Source organism: Balaenoptera physalus, assembly GCF_965194825.1.
Source record: "Balaenoptera physalus genome assembly, chromosome: X".
Classification (NCBI taxonomy): domain Eukaryota; kingdom Metazoa; phylum Chordata; class Mammalia; order Artiodactyla; family Balaenopteridae; genus Balaenoptera; species Balaenoptera physalus.
In genome coordinates, this window is record NC_138903.1 from 127,415,468 (window position 1) to 127,433,371 (window position 17,904).

General features: G+C 45.3%; 1 protein-coding gene across 5 annotated transcripts; it reads left to right on the forward strand.

The window, feature by feature from the left end:
• Window positions 1–4,903: 4,903 nt before the first annotated feature.
• Window positions 4,904–16,858, forward strand: SLITRK2 (SLIT and NTRK like family member 2). 5 transcript variants are annotated; one of them, XM_082445743.1, is made up of 3 exons: window positions 4,904–5,213; window positions 8,981–9,034; window positions 9,519–12,966. In XM_082445743.1, exon 3 carries the CDS (start codon window positions 9,562–9,564, stop codon window positions 12,097–12,099), a length of 2,538 nt encoding a protein of 845 aa, XP_082301869.1. In that variant the 5' UTR covers window positions 4,904–5,213; window positions 8,981–9,034; window positions 9,519–9,561; the 3' UTR covers window positions 12,100–12,966. The 5 variants fall into 5 exon arrangements, 4 of the variants coding, with proteins under 4 accessions (XP_082301869.1, XP_082301870.1, XP_082301867.1 ...); XM_082445744.1 differs by lacking the exon at window positions 8,981–9,034 and having other exon boundaries at window positions 5,202–5,213; XR_014258609.1 differs by lacking the exon at window positions 4,904–5,213 and adding an exon at window positions 16,500–16,858 and having other exon boundaries at window positions 8,674–15,124.
• Window positions 16,859–17,904: the final 1,046 nt, after the last annotated feature.

Sequence of the window (17,904 nt, forward strand, 5' to 3'; positions counted from 1 at the left end):
CTGTAATATCACTTAGGCGGCTTCCTGGGAGATGAAAAATGGAAGGAAAATTAAAATGAACTGATATCACATCTGAGTCATAAATCATCAAGATTCAAGGTAAAAAAAAAAATCTTTTCTCCTCTCATTGATTTGCAATGATGGTTGAATGCTGCCTCCAGCTATTACTCGGAAATGATTTTATTTACTTTCTAAATCTTACTCACCTCTCCTCTGAACCTATAATTTCTAAACCCTGCTTCATTTTGTGCAAATCACTTCAGGGTAGATCTGGAGTGTGTCATCCTTGCTATTTTTGAATATTAATGGCCTTGTCCTCCTCACAAATGATGACTTTTTTAAAAATCAGAAATACTTAATGCAAATCCTTAGTAGCTGCTCTTTAGAACTGGGGGCCTTGTGTGCAGACACTTTTGAATGTTCCAGCAGAGTCAGCATTAAACTCTCTGCCACAGCACATACTTTACCTTATATTTATACTAGCCAAACATAAATACATAAATAAAATCAACAGAACTTAGTACAGAGGCTCGACTGCATTATACCGTTCCAATAATGTGCAGTGTCAAACTCAGTAAATTTGGTTTCCTCCTGAGTGCATTAGGTTGTAACTCCAGACCAAAACATAACTTCCAGCTGCAGTGAGATTAATAGGAAAGAATGTGTCAGGATAACTGAAATACCTATTAATGCTATCCCAAGTCTGATCTGTAAAATCTATGGCTTTTGCCATGTATATTCACTCCCAGGTCCAGTAAGCTTAAATATGGTCCTAACTGATGAATCACTCTGCTCAATCCCCACAGAGGGAGGTCTGGGACCCTCGGGGAGCAAGCCCACCACTAAGTGACATTTGATTTGAATACAATCGGTTGAGAGCCATAAGTTTTACTATAACTTTGCACCATACGCACTTCTTTTTTCTATTTCTAGTCTCCCCCTTTTGCTTTACTGCCCCCTTTCTCTGTTCTGTCCCATTTTCCTCCTCGGCTAGATCCAGTATGTCAGTGTTTTTCAAACTGTGAGATACGACCTGTTAGTCCCTCATGAAATCAGTTTAGCAGGCCACAGCCAGCAGTTTTTAAAATCAACTACGATAGAATATTTTAGGGTGCCTGGCTATGACAAGGGTAATATTGTTTCAGAAACTCTGGTTTCCATCCATGACTGTGCCCTGGGTCATGATAGAAAATATATTTCTTTGCAAAGAGCAGCACCAGTATGCATTGTCTGCCTCCACTGACGGTACTTGGGGTAGAAGAGGCGGCAGACGGGCTGCAGGGTGTAGCAGACCATGAAGCAGGGCATCGGGGAGCCTGGAATCTTGGTCTTGCTCTGTCGTAAGTCATCATGTACATCATGTTCCTTCAATTTGTTTAAGTGTGAAATAAACGTAAGGTGTTTATACACACATATACATATCATATACACACTATATATACAGAAAACATGTATATATATACTATATAGTATACATATAGTGTATGTATATAAATATATGGCATACTGGTGTTACTGGAGAGTGGGAGAAGCCAGGGATGCTGTTAAACCTCCCACATTGCACACGCCAGCCCTCCACAACAAATACTGATCTGGTCCAAAATGTCAATTGTGCCGAGGTTGAGAAATCCTGATATACACACCTATTCAGCTATTTGGAAAAAATCTAGGGAAAAGATGAAATGCTTTCAAGTTTTCATTTGAATGTTTGACATAATATAGCTCCAACCAGAACAGTAAATAACTTTCTAATCCTGGTTCTATTATCCAATTTCAATTAAAACAATGCTTTCTCACTAAAATCATTGCTTTGTATAATTTACTTAAGAAGGGAATTTAAGAATTCCTCATTTCAAGAAGTACATATGTGTACCTCTTCACAACTTTCAAGGGTTTTTTATGAATCCCATCCTTACTGACGCCATATGGCAGGTGCTAGTACTCAGTTTTACACGTGAGGAAACTTAGAGAGGGGCAGTGCCTGCTTGGGATTTGAACCCAGGTTACTGGTCTCCAAGGGTTTGGATATGTGTTTGATTAAAAGACAAACTATTCTGGGTCCTGGCCCAGAACTCTTCCAACCAAGCCTGCCAAAATAATCAAAATAATTGAATTGACTTGAAAAATATCCACACTTTCAATGGCATCACAGAACCAATGTCTACAATATCCTTTAAACTATAATTACCGGTATTAACGGCATGTCCTCTGTGTCTCGTTTCTTTATTTAGGAATTTGTCTGTCTCTGTCTGAACTCTTCTTTGAAACCTTTGGTTCAAATGGACAGTATTCCCAGAAAACAACTCACATCGATCGGTCTTAGACTTACTGACTCTGTATGAGGTTTCTACTTTGCCTTATTCTGTAAATTTTTTAAAGCTTCCCAGCCCTGGATAGGTGTGGAAAAGGTGGAGAAGCAACATTCTCAGGCAAACTGTGTACTACATAGTAACTGTGCAACATTTGCATTGTCTTAGTAATGTATACACATTTTAAAAATTCATCCTAGATGAAATTTCTGATTTTCTCCTGATCTTAGATTGAAATTATAAAAGCCCAAGCAAAATTTAATTTTATTTCTGTATTGCCCCACTAGCATTGCAATCAGGGATCTCTAAGCCCTTTAGTAATATGAACTAATCAACAGAGAACAGCACACACAGAGATGCCTTTACAATGCCACTACACCAAAGAATTAAGAATGCCATTTTTATTAATTCACAGAAGTACATTAATATGCATGTCTTTGATATTCAATTATGTCAGGATTTTTCTCCCCTAACACAGAAACTTTTCGAAAAGTCAGTATAAAGCAGCTTTCAAATAAATTGGTACATTTAAAACTTTCACACGCTTCAAGCTCTCTTCTGTAATTATCTATGCAACAACCCTCACAGAAAGTTCTGTATTGCTCATCATTTTGTGTGTGTGTGTGTGCATTCAGGACACCCTTTGAAACAGCTACCCACCTACTTGAAAATGTTATGCCGACAAAAAGAAAAGTCTGCTTTTGTTTTTAAATCTTACTATCAGTGTGGTCCCATGCAGAAAGGCAGGCTGCTAAATGCTTTTCTGAAGGCCGATAAACATGTTAGACTTGCTTACAAGGCTAATTAAAATGGATGCATGCCATATTTTGCAAGTTTCTACTGGATCAAAATAAAATGTCGGCCTGTATCATTGATAGCATGTTCCTCATCTAATCTGTATATGTTATGGCTTTTGTGTGTGTCCCCTTTGGCTAGGGACACACCACCCTTCTCAGTAAACTGTCTCCTTTTTTTCAGCATGACTGTCTCATTATTTCTGCCTTTGAATAGCCCCTCAGCTCTGTGTTTTGTGGTTGTTTATAGCCCCCATTAAATAACTACACGAAAAGATGACACAGTCAGAAATGAGGTAAAGACAGAAGAAACAGTATTAACTGTTCTCAGTAATACTATGATGTGCCCAGGCTGCTGCTATAGTCTGTAGCGAATAGCAGTTTGATGTTTTACACAAATAAGGATATTAATAAAGAAAGGCAATGTTTCTGAATATGTAACTGTAAAATAGCCTGCCCATGTGCATATGTGAGACCCGTGTTATTCTGAAACTACTTATCTGAATGGCAGGGAAATCTCAAAAAGGCTTTCTCAGGACTGAAGTAAAAGGAACAGTAATGATCCTTAAAACCTCAGAGATATGATTATAAGAGATAATTCTTTGGACTATTACTAAGGTAAACTCTGCATATGTGCATAATATAAGATTATCAGTAATTTTCTATTAAAAAGGCCCAGCATGGTCTCCATTATGAAAAGAAAGCCTAGAAGAGAAAGAAGAAGCACAAAAGATTCCCCAGGGTAAGGAGAAGAATGAGGTAGAGGACTGTGCCGGGAGAACGTGGTTTAAAAGTATAGGAAATAACCTTGAAACAGACAAATCCCAATGCAGATTCATTAGCCCCAGAGCTAGTTTTTGCTCTAATTTTGCACCCCTCCCCTCCCCTCCCCTCCTATCCTCCGCCACCCAGCTGGTGGATATTCTCAAGAATTGGGGTTTTACAGACTCCGTAGGGGGTATGAAAAGGACAGGGGACGGTGACGACTTTAATTAAGGCTGCTCTCCTTCACGACTGAAGGGGAAATGTCTCGGTGCCATCAAATCAACTCCCTGCTCCTGTCTTAATACAACTGTAACTTTCTCCCTAAGACCCTGGCAGAGGGGAGGAGAGGCCCAGGGGAAAGCGGGTCTGCAGGGAACCGCAACACTCTGGGCGAAAACCGCACCTCCCTCTAGAACTACAGTGGCTCTTGCACGGAGCGCCTTCCCGTCATCGAAACACAACCACCTGGACTACTAACAGGAGGGCAAAGAAAGGAGAAAAGGGAAGGGAGGGTGGCCCAAAGTCCACTCTAGTAGATCCAGGCAACATCATGAAGAATGAAAAGAATCAAACGGAAACAGGGACTGGAATGCTGCGAAGGGCTGGCTCTGGTGAAAGCGTTTGCACTGGTCTCGCCCGGCTCTACATTATATGGAAATACCGTGTTTACCGTCCTCATAGGAGGTCCTTACAGATCTGCCCGCAAGCTGCGAGGACCGGGCGCTGACTAGTTAAGGGGAAGCAGCCGTCCCGGACCGTGTCCGGCTTGGAGGGCTGGCTGCTTTCACTTGTCCGTAACTTCCACCCTGTGGTCATAGTGTACCCTAGCAAACGGTCCTGACCGAGTGCCATCCTTATTTCACTTGACCGCGTCCGATCCGCAGCCCCCGGTGGAAGCTGCAGGGACTGGGCAGAATTCCAGGAGAAGGGGGCCGGGAGGCTTGAGCAGCGCTCCGCGGCGCTGGTCAGAGAAACGGAGCAGCGGCTCCTTTGTGGGCCGGTCCATCCCCCTCCCTGGTGCGCCGCGGGGACATTTGATCTGCGGGGTGATTGATAAGTGCGGGCGAGGGGCCGCCGGCCCGCCCTCCCCTCTCTTTCCTCCTCCCCGCTCCCGCCCTCCTCTCCTCCTCCCTCCCGGCTCCCTCCCTCCTTCCTGCCAGAAGCGCTGCCCAGCGGCGAGCCGCTCCAGTGGGGATCTGCCTGCCCTTGGGGGCGCCGCCCGCGCCCGCCCCCGAGCCCTCGCTCCCGGGCCGCGCCGGGCCGAGGCCGCGCAGCCTCCCGCGCCTCCCCGGGTCGCGGGTGCCGCGGGCACCTCCGGGGGAAGCTCCGGGCGGCGCGCTCGCCGGTAAGTTCTGAGTACTCGGGGACGCCGCGGCGACGCGGCCGACTAGCCGGCTCCGCGCGGGCCCCTGTCTTTCGCGGCCACAGCCCCCGGCGGAGGGAACGGGCGTGGGCAGACGGCGCGATTCGCCGGGGATCGCGCGCGGGCGGCCGCCCCTGACCGCCGCCCCCGCTCCGGCTGTCCGGCCTCGGGACAGTCCGCGCGGGCGTGGTCCGGCTCCGGGCGTCGTGCGGCCCCACGGCCACCGCTCCCGACGAGGACGCGGCGCCCGGGCCCGGGGGAGGGGGCGGCGCGAGCGGCCGTCGCGGCGGTGCGGGGTGAGGGCAGGGCGAGCTGCGCGAGCGGTCGGTGCCTGGGGCCCGGCCACGGGGACTCGCCCGGCCCCTGGGTCGCCCGGAAGAGCCCTTCGGGAAGGGCTGGGCCGGGGGCTCCGGAGCGGGGGCCGAAGGCGGCGGCGGGCGGGCGGTGGAAGCCCCCTCCCCGGGCCGGCTGGGCTCCGTTAACCCCTCGCGGCCGGGGCGGAGGGGTACTGCCCGCCCGCCCTCACTCGCCGCGCCCGCTGGCGGCCCCGGAGACCCGAGCCCGGTTTCACTCGGGAAGATGCGAGTGAGACCAAGGCGACGGAGTTCGCGTTTCTACCTCCCTCGCCCCCGCGAGGACCGGGAGCGTTTGCCTTATTTTAGCGTCCGCCTCTGCCTCCCGCGGGCTCCGTGTTCACCCGGCACCGTTCCGCCGCCTTAGGAGCCCGCTCTCCCCGGCGCGGTGCCGCGGCCGCTCCTCCAGAGCCGCGGGGCCAGAGGAAACTTCCTTAAAGTGCTTTATCGGGGTGGAGGCTGATTTGTTCCCAATAACTGTGTTTGGGGAAACGGCTGCGGAAGCTCAGGGACGAGCGGGAGACGCAGGAGTGGTGGGAGGGTCCACTGACCCGCGTCGGCAGCTAACCGCGGGAGGGAGAGCTGCCGCCCCGCCGCGGGGTCCCCAGTGTCGTTACCCCAGCCCTCACCGCTGCGTTTCCCTCACCCCGTAGTATCAAGAATTTCAAGCGCCCCCTCATCTATCTACCCCCCCAAATTCGTAATAGGCTCTGTCCTCAAGGAGTATACAGAGTCGTCAGTGTCTTGAAGGAAATTACGATATTTGAGAACTGAAACTCATATTTGGTATTTCACTTTCAAATACAATTTTTTAAAAAAGAACACATTTAAGTAAAACACCACCACTATTGAAGTTTAGGTAGATAGTTGTCTAATGCACAGTAAGCAGGAGTGAGGTTTTTTTTTTGAGAACTGCTGGCCTGGGACTCAGAACTTCTGGGTTCTGTTTCTAATTTTATAGATTCTTGAACTTGAGCAAGTCAGCACTTCCCCTGGTTGAGGAATGTCTTCATCTGTAAAATGAATCTGATTTCAAAGGTCTTGTCTAGCTCTCATGTTGGCGTCTACTTCAATGAAATATTAACCTAATTAATAAATGTTTGTTAAATGAATGACTGAATGAATAAACCATATCTCTCTAGGAACTATGTATATTTAGTATTTGGAAATATGTAGAAACAAATGCCCCTCTGCTATGAAAGGGAGCTTAATTGTGCTCCCACTGCATCACCCCACTCGCATCTAATGATGCAATTGCCATGGAGGGTGGGAGACCATCGCAGGGCTGCCCCCTCCCCCTCTGTGGACAGTCCCTCTCCCGTTGCCCTTTGGCACAGGGAAGGGAAATTCGAGGGCCCGGAAGGAAAGGATGTTGCCCAAGGTGAAGCAAGAATTACTGGATGGGGAGGGGCTCTTGATGTCTGGCCCAAGGCTCTTCCCCAAAGGAAAAGCAGGGGGAAAGAAGAACGCCCATGACAAATTGCGGAGGAGAAGGCCAGAGCCACAGGTTGCTTTAGTGCCTAAGTTTATAAACCATGAGAGCCCTTCTTGGGGAGGAAAGAACTTGTATGGGTGGAACAATCCTAGGACCTGAGCTTCCCAGGGAAGGAGGAGGGGAGAAGCAGAGCGCTTTCTGTTCTCCGAAGGCTCGGCTTGCCTATGCGATTGCCCGTCTGCCACACTTGGCGCAGCAATGGGACCCTGTGTCGACTGCGGCAGGCGGGACCAAGAGGCGGGGAGAGCCAACAAAAGTGTCTGGCGGGACTGGCACATCGCTTGGTCAGTTCCTCTTCGCATTCTCTTTTCACCCCCTGCTTTTGCTGCCTCATCTCCCCCATGCCCACCAGAGGCAGCCCCTGGCCCTTTCGGGCACCAGCAGACATTCCCATCTTGCAAATGGACTCCAACTGGGAGACTCCTGGGTCCAGGGAACCTTAAGATAATTAAGGAGAAATGAGATACCGAAGGCAAAAACCCAACACCTGGCCATTAATAATCCCGGGGAAAGGTTATCTGAATCCGATTAAATGTCAGAGCTGGGAGGGCCCTTATAAGTCCACCCCTTTTGCCCATGGGGGCGGGAAGATCCAGAAACAAGTGACACCTGGCAACAGAGCTGGATCCGAAGCCAGGTCTCCTGAGTCTCAGGCCAGGACTCCTTTCATTCCTCCTCTTTCTCAGGAGCCAGTCTTCCTGCATCTCCGCCTTCTGTTCCCTGGTTCCCTAACCCTGCAGTCTGGAGGGCTCAGCACCCTTTCCTGGGCGCCTACTCCCAGCTGAAGCTCACCCTGGCAGTGCCTGTCTGACACCCACTTCTCTTCTCCTTCCTTCAGGCAAAAAGCACACGTTTAAACCTCATTATCTGGCTAAGTATAAACCTCAGGGGGAGAAGGGTTTTGTTGTTGTTTATCTCAGTCTACAAGCTAACGTTGAGCTGGCTTTCAGATTCCCGGCAAATATCTGGCCAGTCACCACCCAGAAAGTAATTCTCTCAGCACTGAAACAAAGCTCTGTATGTAAAGCATAAATCCCCCAGAAGAACGCCTCGCCCTCCCACACAGACACACCGGTGCACACACACCCCACTCTCCACACCAAGAGCATGTGAGCTAGGAGTTTGGCAGGCGGGCCCCAGTCCTATAGCAAAGAGACACATCTACAAACACACACCCCTCACTCGGAAGGATCTGGACCCCTGCTCGAGAATCTAGAATGAGACACCCCCGCACACACACACACACACACACACACACACACACACACACACACGCACTGCCCCGCTGGAAGAGCCAGGAGGGAGGGGCGGGTGGAAGAAACCACTTGGAGGGGCCAGAGGCGTCCCGGCGGTGCCCCTCCTGGAGAACCCCCTCTCCAGGAGCTCCGCCAGCCACTCGCCGCCCGCCGGGCTGGAGGTGGAGTAGTTCAGAAGCAACTGACGCAGCCGGGATTTGAGCTTTGCAAAGCCACTCGCAGGGAAGGGAAGCATCTGCCCCTCCCTCCCCCACTGCGCGCCCTCGATCCCCAGCCTGTCCCCTCCCCCCTCTCCCCGTGACGTCACCCCAGCCCTGTCCCGGGGAACCTGCAAAGCCTCTCAAATTCAAACTGCCGGGCGCACTACTGCCACTGCCGCCGGATTGGAAGTGCGCGCCCAGTCTCGGTCGTCTCCGACGCCCGCCGACCCAGCCGGCAGGCTTCGCGACCTCCCTGCTCAGTCGAACCCCCGGGTCACCGTGGGCTCAGCTTCCCGCCGCTCCAGCCCTCCTCTTCTTCTCCTGCCGCCTGCCGGATTCCTAATTTGTGCGCACCCCCCAGCAAAATTTAATCCACCGACAGAAAGCAGGGCATCCTTCCGTAAGCGGCGTCTCCTTTTACCTTGCTCTCCCTCTCTTTCCGAAGATGCTAAACTACCGGCGGGCTGCAGAGGAGAGGGGTCCCGTCTTCTCCTGATGTGTGAGTAACCCCCACCGCGCGCTGTCTTTGCTCTTCCACCCTCTCCCTTCCCCCGCCGCCAGTCCCCTGATTTTCCCACCCCCTTTTTGCGCAGTTAAAAAAAAAAAGTAAAGCAATTTCTGCTGCGAGCCCAGGACGGGCTAGCCGCCCGAGATCTCTTCAAGATACCCCAGGGGAGGAGGAGGAGGAGATGGGCTGGATTTAGTAGGACAACTCGGTTACTAATGACTCCGCGGCTGGCTGCGACCCGCCGGGAAATCAGGTGCAAGCATGTGTGTTCCGGGACGCGTGTGTGGGTGGGCGGGGGGAGGGAGGGGAGGAGAGCAGAAACCGCTTTGAAAAACGCAGTGATTTCATTCTGCCGTGCTGTCCACTCCCCGCATTCTTCCTCCGTCCCACTCCGCCCCCTCGCTTTGCCATTTTAATCAGGCTTCCTTGTTTCTTTCTCCCCCGCATCCCGCTCTCTCCCGCCCCCCTCCCCAAGGTTTGCCTGTAGGTACCTGAGCTGACACCGACGGTGCCTAAAGATGCTGAGCGGCGTTTGGTTCCTCAGTGTGTTAACCGTGGCCGGGATCTTACAGACCGAGAGTCGCAAAACTGCCAAAGACATTTGCAAGATCCGCTGCCTGTGCGAAGAGAAGGAAAACGTACTGAATATTAACTGCGAAAACAAAGGATTTACAACTGTCAGCCTGCTCCAGCCCCCCCAGTATCGAATCTATCAGCTTTTCCTCAATGGCAACCTCCTGACGAGACTGTACCCCAACGAGTTCGTCAATTACTCCAACGCGGTTACTCTCCACCTGGGTAACAACGGGCTGCAGGAGATCCGAACCGGGGCGTTCAGCGGCCTGAAAACCCTCAAGAGGCTGCACCTCAACAACAACAAGCTCGAAGTGCTGAGGGAGGACACCTTCCTGGGCCTCGAGAGCCTCGAGTACCTCCAGGCCGACTACAATTACATCAGTGCCATCGAGGCGGGGGCCTTCAGCAAACTGAACAAGCTCAAAGTGCTCATCCTGAATGACAACCTTCTGCTGTCTCTGCCCAGCAATGTGTTCCGCTTCGTCCTGCTGACCCACTTAGACCTGCGAGGGAACCGGCTGAAAGTGATGCCTTTCGCCGGCGTCCTCGAGCATATCGGAGGCATCATGGAGATTCAGCTGGAGGAAAACCCGTGGAATTGCACTTGTGACTTACTTCCTCTCAAGGCTTGGCTGGACACCATAACCGTTTTTGTGGGGGAGATTGTCTGTGAAACTCCCTTCAGATTGCATGGGAAAGATGTGACCCAGCTGACCAGGCAAGACCTCTGTCCCAGAAAAAGTACCGGTGACTCCGGTCAGAGGGGCGGCCACGCTGACACACATGTCCAAAGGCTGTCGCCTACAATGAATCCGGCTCTCAACCCAACCAGGGCTGCAAAAGCCAGCCGGCCACCCAAAGTGAGAAATCGCCCAACTCCCCGGGTCACAGTGTCAAAAGACAGGCAGAGCTTTGGACCCATCATGGTGTACCAGACCAAGTCCCCGGTGCCCCTCACCTGCCCCAGTAGTTGTGTCTGCACCTCTCAGAGTTCAGACAATGGTTTAAATGTCAACTGCCAAGAAAGGAAGTTCAATAATATCTCCGACCTGCAGCCTAAACCTACCAGTCCAAAGAAACTCTACCTAACAGGGAACTATCTTCAAACTGTCTATAAGAATGACCTCTTAGAATACAGTTCTTTGGATCTCTTGCATTTAGGAAACAATAGGATTGCAGTCATTCAGGAAGGTGCCTTCACAAACCTGACCAGTTTACGCAGACTTTATCTAAATGGCAATTACCTTGAAGTGCTATATCCGGCTATGTTTGATGGACTGCAGAGCTTGCAGTATCTCTATTTAGAGTATAATGTCATTAAGGAAATTAAGCCGCTGACCTTTGATGCTTTGATTAACCTACAGCTACTGTTTCTGAATAACAACCTGCTGCGGTCCTTACCTGATAATATATTTGGGGGCACGGCCCTCACCAGGCTGAATCTGAGAAACAACCATTTTTCTCACCTGCCTGTGAAAGGGGTTCTGGATCAGCTTCCGGCTTTTATCCAGATAGATCTGCAAGAGAACCCGTGGGACTGCACCTGTGACATCATGGGACTAAAGGACTGGACAGAGCATGCCAACTCCCCTGTCATCATCAATGAGGTGACCTGTGAATCTCCCGCTAAGCACGCTGGGGAGATCCTGAAGTTTCTGGGCAGGGAGGCTATTTGTCCAGACGGTCCAAACTTGTCAGACGGAACCATTTTGTCAATGAATCACAACACAGACACACCTCGCTCACTTAGTGTGTCTCCCAGTTCCTATCCTGAACTACACACTGAAGTTCCACTTTCCGTCTTAATTTTAGGATTGCTGGTTGTCTTTATCTTATCTGTCTGCTTTGGGGCTGGCCTATTCGTCTTTGTCCTGAAACGCCGAAAGGGAGTGCCAAGTGTTCCCAGGAGTGCCAACAACTTAGATGTAAGTTCCTTCCAGTTACAGTATGGGTCCTATAACACTGAGACTCAGGATAAAGCAGATGGCCACGTCTATAACTACATCCCCCCACCTGTGGGTCAGATGTGCCAAAACCCCATCTACATGCAGAAGGAAGGAGACCCAGTGGCCTATTACCGAAACCTGCAAGAATTCAGTTACAGCAACCTGGAGGAGAAGAAAGAAGAGCCAGCCACACTTGCTTACACTATAAGTGCCACCGAGTTGCTAGAAAAGCAAGCCACCCCAAGAGAGCCCGAGCTGCTGTATCAGAATATCGCTGAGCGCGTCAAGGAGCTCCCCAGTGCAGGACTCGTCCACTATAACTTTTGTACCTTACCTAAAAGGCAGTTCGCCCCTTCGTATGAATCTCGACGCCAAAACCAAGACAGAATCAATAAAACCGTTTTATATGGAACTCCCAGGAAATGCTTTGTGGGGCAGTCAAAACCAGACCACCCTTTACTGCAAGCTAAGCCGCAATCAGAACCAGACTACCTCGAAGTTCTGGAAAAACAAACTGCAATCAGTCAGCTGTGAAGGGAAATCATTTACAACCCTCTGGCATCAAAGGATGCTGCTCCAAACTGTTGGAAACACTGCATTTGCTTTCGTGTGTGTTTGTGTTCTCCCTTTCCCAGCTTCAGTGGGGGACTTTGAAGATGTTTGGGGGATGGGGTGAAGCAATGATACTGCTTTTTCAAGTTTTCCTTTAAATTATTTCTCTCTTGCTCTCCTCCCTCCCCCACCTTTTTTTTCCTTCTCTCCTTAGGAATCATCATTGAACATGAATGTTTCTACAATGCATTTTTTTTCATATATATTGTTTATGGTTTTGTTTCCTTTTTCTTCTTTTATTTTTCCAGTGTGGGAATGGGAAGAGGAGATTATAGTGAATGAAGAAAGAGTAAGCAAACTTTTCAAATGAAAATGGATATTTAGTGTATTTTGTAGAAGATCTCCAAAGATCTTTTGAGACTATAAATTCTTTTGTAAATAATGATATATGGTATTTCCGTCTTCAGTTACCAAGCATAGTCACTAGGCATCACTTCTTCGTGTTAAAGTGCCTTTGCACTTTAAGTACATTACTTAAATGTTGCTTTTAGCTTTGATAAATTGAACATATTTTAATGTGTTGTATTTTTAAAATTAAAAACACTGTAAAATAGATCGAAATGTCAGCTATATTAAGTCAACGTACAGTTTGCTTGAGTTATAGAAACCGGCCTGTCATCAAATGATTCTAGTTCTAGGACTTTATAGATTTAACTGTAAAATATTTCCTTTCCTTTGGGTTTGTTCTAAGTGATTTTATTTAAGTCAACTAAGGGGACTTAACAGTGGACTAGAGGTAATAAAATGCCTCAGTTGGGATTAGTAATTCATTAATAAAATATATTTAACCCAATATCAGAGTGAATTGAACAATTAATGCCCTTCCGTAAATCGTTATTTTACACTAACACGGTCAGTGTTTTAGATTATTTTCCTAATTAAGAGTACATTACACAACTTGTAATATATTTTTTCTGCATTAAATTAGATATTTTTATATATTTAAATGAGAGTCTGTATTTCTAACTTTTTAATTGAAATTAGTATTTTTTCTGCCTATTGAAACATTTTCTATAAACACACACCAGTAGAGGCCGCCACACACCTCATTTAATAAAGACATATGAGCCATTACATACCTGGAAGGAAGACTTCAAAGGTGAGATTAAGACTTCCCAAGTAAGTTCTTTGCAAATTCAAGGCAGCAGAGACAAATGTATACGTTAGTTTCTGTTTCTTTTAGGATTAAAGGTTAGACTCAGAATCCTTCTCAATGTTCACATTTTCAGAGAAAGCAGCGTTTTCCTCTTGAGCTTATGGAAGCGTTAACAGGGTGCTATCAAATGATGTACTCTTTGCATCTCCAACCTGATTAATAAGTACCTAAACCAAGAAAGTAGGCATCCTTTTTTTCCTGCCTTCTTTAAGCAAGGGTTACTTGAATTTTTCCTTGTCAGCTTCAGCAAGCTTTTGGTTTTGGTCTTAGCATTAAAATGATTTTAACTAACCAAGTCTACATAACATTTATGAAGCCTTATTAGCCTGTAAATAATTTTTAGATGCAAATATTACTGTGTGATTTAAACAAACAGCCCTTCTTTACAAAAAAAATAGTTTTGTTTTGTCTATTGTAAATCCTTATGCAACTGGAATGGTGATCTGCATATAAAGTAGTCCAGCTTTTCAATTCCTTATTAAAGCAATTGATGGCGTCTGAAAGAAGCACACTGTTTCCTTTTCATAAATAGGTTACTGCACATAATAAACCTTTATTATCATGTGGAGATTGAAGTGGATCCTGATAACTTACTTTTAAAGCTTTAAAATGACTGATAGTTTATTATCTGTCACCATAAACAATTCATGAGATAGGCTTTCAATTAGAAATTACTTAAATCCAAATTATTTGGATTAATAACTACTGGTGCAAAATAGTTTTTATTTAACAATAGAAGGTATTTGTGTGTGTATATATATATATATATATATATATATATGTAAAGTACATTCAGGAAAAAAATGCCTTTAATACCCTAAAATCTCTGAATATCTACAGTGACAAGCTAACATGTTCATTCTTGATTAGAGATCATAATTCTTATTTAAATCCATTAGATTGAAGTTGAAAATGGTGGGCTGAAATGATCTACAGGAAAGTTAATGTACAGAGACTTTACATTTCATAGAAGAGGAGCAAGAGTATTTGACCAGTTGAACTTGGAGATAGCTTCTGGAAACCACCTCCTCTTATATATGTAAGAGTTTCAAAAATTCTCTCGTGGCTGCTCTCATTTGGTGCAATGATAAATACAGAATACAGAGGTAGGTATTTGGGGAAATGATTATGAAGGCAAATTAGTATACATATTCTATTAAGGTAGATTTTGGTTGACATTCTATCACTAGAACTACTGATGTGGTGATTCCACTTCAGTGTTCGTATTCTCCTGAAAATAAAGTCATTCCTGTAAAACACCATTATCCATAGAAAAACTAATTCATTAACTGTAAGCAGAGATAGCTTACTGTTCATTTAGTTACAAGACCTCTAAAGAGGCCTCCTGGAAGAACTCAGATTCATAAACTCTTTTGCTTAATAACTATGGTTTAATTTTAGATTCTCATGCTTCTTAGATTTGTACTTCATTCTGTATTAGGTTTTAAGATGAAATCGTTTGAATGTGGTCCAGACTATTTCATTTAAAGGCATAATACACCATATACTGTGAAGCTTTACTTTTTAATGCAATCACAAACACTTTAAGTTGATTAACTTATTAGCATCCCCACTGACTATATTGTTTTGCTTTACCCACTCAAGTGCTTTCAAACATATTTTACTTTAGGGTTTTTATTTTTATCTCCTACAGCTGGATTTTGCTATTTCACTTTTATTTCACATGCAGCTTGTAATGGATATGAGCATCAGCACAGTGAAATGGTTCCAGCCAACAGAATACGATCTCCCCTGGCCCTGCCTGGAACAGATCTATATGTCTGGCAAATGGTAATTTCCTTTGATTCTAGCTCTTAATTAGTTGCTTCCACTGTTTCTGAATATACCTGTGTCTAAGTTTGTATTGAAACACTCAAAAGCACCACTTCTCAGTCTGGACACAATTGCCAAAAGTCTAACTTGGTTTTGGACTTTGGTCAACCTCTGTGCCTTGTTACTTCCCTCCAGCAGTTGGTGAGTAAGGAAATGACCCTTCAGTTTCCTCTGCTTTGTCCTCTGACCTCTAAGGTGGTTTAATTTTTTGAAATATTTCCATGTCATCAAGGGCTCAATGTTTTATGGATTTTACAGAAAGTGTATAATGAAAAAGAGGGAGGTTCTGTGATTTTTCAGACTCTGGAAATTCATTTTCATTGGACACATTCCAGAAACATCCTGGATTGGATGCTAGACTGAAGGAAGCCTTCCAGACAGTTCTCCTAATCCAGTCATTTCTTCATTCATTCAATAAGTATTTGAGTGCTTGCTTCCTAGGTGCCAGGCTTTGTGCTGTGTACTGAGGGGGCACAGAGATACAGTAGACAGGCTCTCTGCCCACCTCCTCACCACCACCCCCCACAGAGAGCTTAGTGCTAATAAAGGAGAACGTTATCTGAATGACAATCACCCAGAGTAAACAGTGGGAACAGCAGTGAAATGCAGGAAGTTGGGTTTTTAAAGGTGATTCTGTGCAATGAAGTATAAAACTGATATATCATGGGTTAGCTACTGTGTAACCACAATTAACATCTCTTTAGAGTTACACAGCTACAAAGGGAGAAAACCCACAAAAATAAAATAAAACAACTTTCTGCAGAAGAGGGCCCAATATTATGGCCTGAAGATAGCTATATACTTGTGCTATCTAACGATCTACATTGTAAAGATGACTTCCCAAATTGTAAATACAAAAATCGCAAACATACTTACATTTTCTGGAATATCCATGTTTTAGAGGCAATATTTACTTTCTATTTCAGTGGCTTAAAATATAACATTTTGGCTTAAGTGTCTTACAGAGACAATAAGACATTTACCTAAATCCTGAGAGAGAAAAATTAAGTACTGTATATAGGTGTACTTTGCTTCTCACAATGGTTGTGCAAAAAGTCCCGTGTAAATTGAAGTTTTGTAAGTTAAATTGTATTTTAAATGCATTAGGAGAGCTGCCAGTTAGAGGAAACTTGTGAATCCTTTTATAAAGCAGAAAACCATTTTATAAGACAAATAATCACTCTGTAATTTATCTGTTTTGTATGTTTGGAATTTCAATATTGACTTTGCTTAAAACGGAGCCCACCTGCCTAATAAGAGTGTGTTTTGCCAATGCTGCTTGTGCTACCAGTTTCTCGGTTGCTAAGGGCTTATAGTTGAAAATCCTCTGCAGTTTCGTGTGACTTGCGCTATGGGGCGATTCTATGATGGCGCAGTAACATTCCTGAGCAGTCTGAGTAGCCAACCCATTTCAACTCCATTGAACACAGGACTCATGCTCAGCAGGGTCTCCTCTGTCAGACGTGGCCATGATTCGTTAGAGGGTAGAGTGACTCCCGTATTCACATCATATAAAGCGCTTAGAGTCACAGGTTTTATAATAAATATATGGTATTATGTAAACATATTAAACTGCATGTGTGTTGGAAGTTTTTAGCAGTATTTTAGCTTGAAAGTACTCGTACAAATACTGTTAGATTTAGTTGCAAATAATTGTTCTCAAGTTATTGGAATAAATGGCAAATGAAACGAGATCTCGTGTAAATAGACTTCTGTGCCAAATAGTGACATTGTTTCAAAACATGAATGCCATATTTTGGGCTGTTAATAGGCAAAATGAAATATTGAAAATGTGGTCAAATGATATTATGTCTTATTGGATAAACTTTATACAGTTATTTTGTGCTGTAGTTAGCTTTCAGTTAATAAATAAATATTCACTAAAAATAAACATTTGAATTAGTTAGAAAAATTCTTTACACTCTTGAGAGGAATTAATGACAAACTATTACTGGAACCATCCTCTTTGCCTTGATATATATACTGTTCAAATGTTTACAAATTTAGGTCTTCTTTATATCATTTACATATTAAGGGTAAAATGTGCTTTTAAAAACATATTAATACTTTTCCATTAAGGCCCATTAGTATCAGCGTTAAAAAATTAAAACTAGAGAGAACAATAAAAACATTTCAAATAGAGCTGTCTCTCTAGGAATTGACAGAAAGTTTGATTTCACACTCCCCCTACCACACACATCCACCCACACAAGAGCCAACTGTTTTTCATTATAAAATTCTATCTAATACAATAGGTGATCTAATAAATTTATATCTGTAAAATGAGAGAAAGATTGACATGCAAATCCAAGGAATAGAAATTATGAATCCATTAAAGAAGATGTTATTACTGTATTCCCAAAGACTAGAGTCAAAACAAATGAGAGGGAGGGAGATGCACTTGTTGCTATAACTGTGGTAATATTATAGCAAAGCGACTTATTTGGCTTTTGCATTGGTTGAACATCAGAATATATCTGCCAGGTATGCTCCATTCACAAATGTATAACGTAACAAAGGTTTTGAGGTTTGTGTGATGGACAAGAGGACTTGAAACAAATTATCCTCTCTTGAGTTTCTTAATTTGCTGTATGCACGATATATTCAGTTTATTCGTGTGGCCTTCAAAAGTTGGTAAAACAATTGGAAGTCTCATTCTAGAGTGTTTTATTGAAGAATGAGAGTTGGTGCTTAGCACACTAGATTATCTCATCCTTTACAAAGATGAGTGGAAGTGG

Coding starts and splice junctions, on each gene's coding strand:
- SLITRK2 (XM_082445743.1), top strand. CDS start 9,562: ATGCTGAGCGGCGTTTGGTTCCTCAGTGTGTTAACCGTGGCCGGGATC.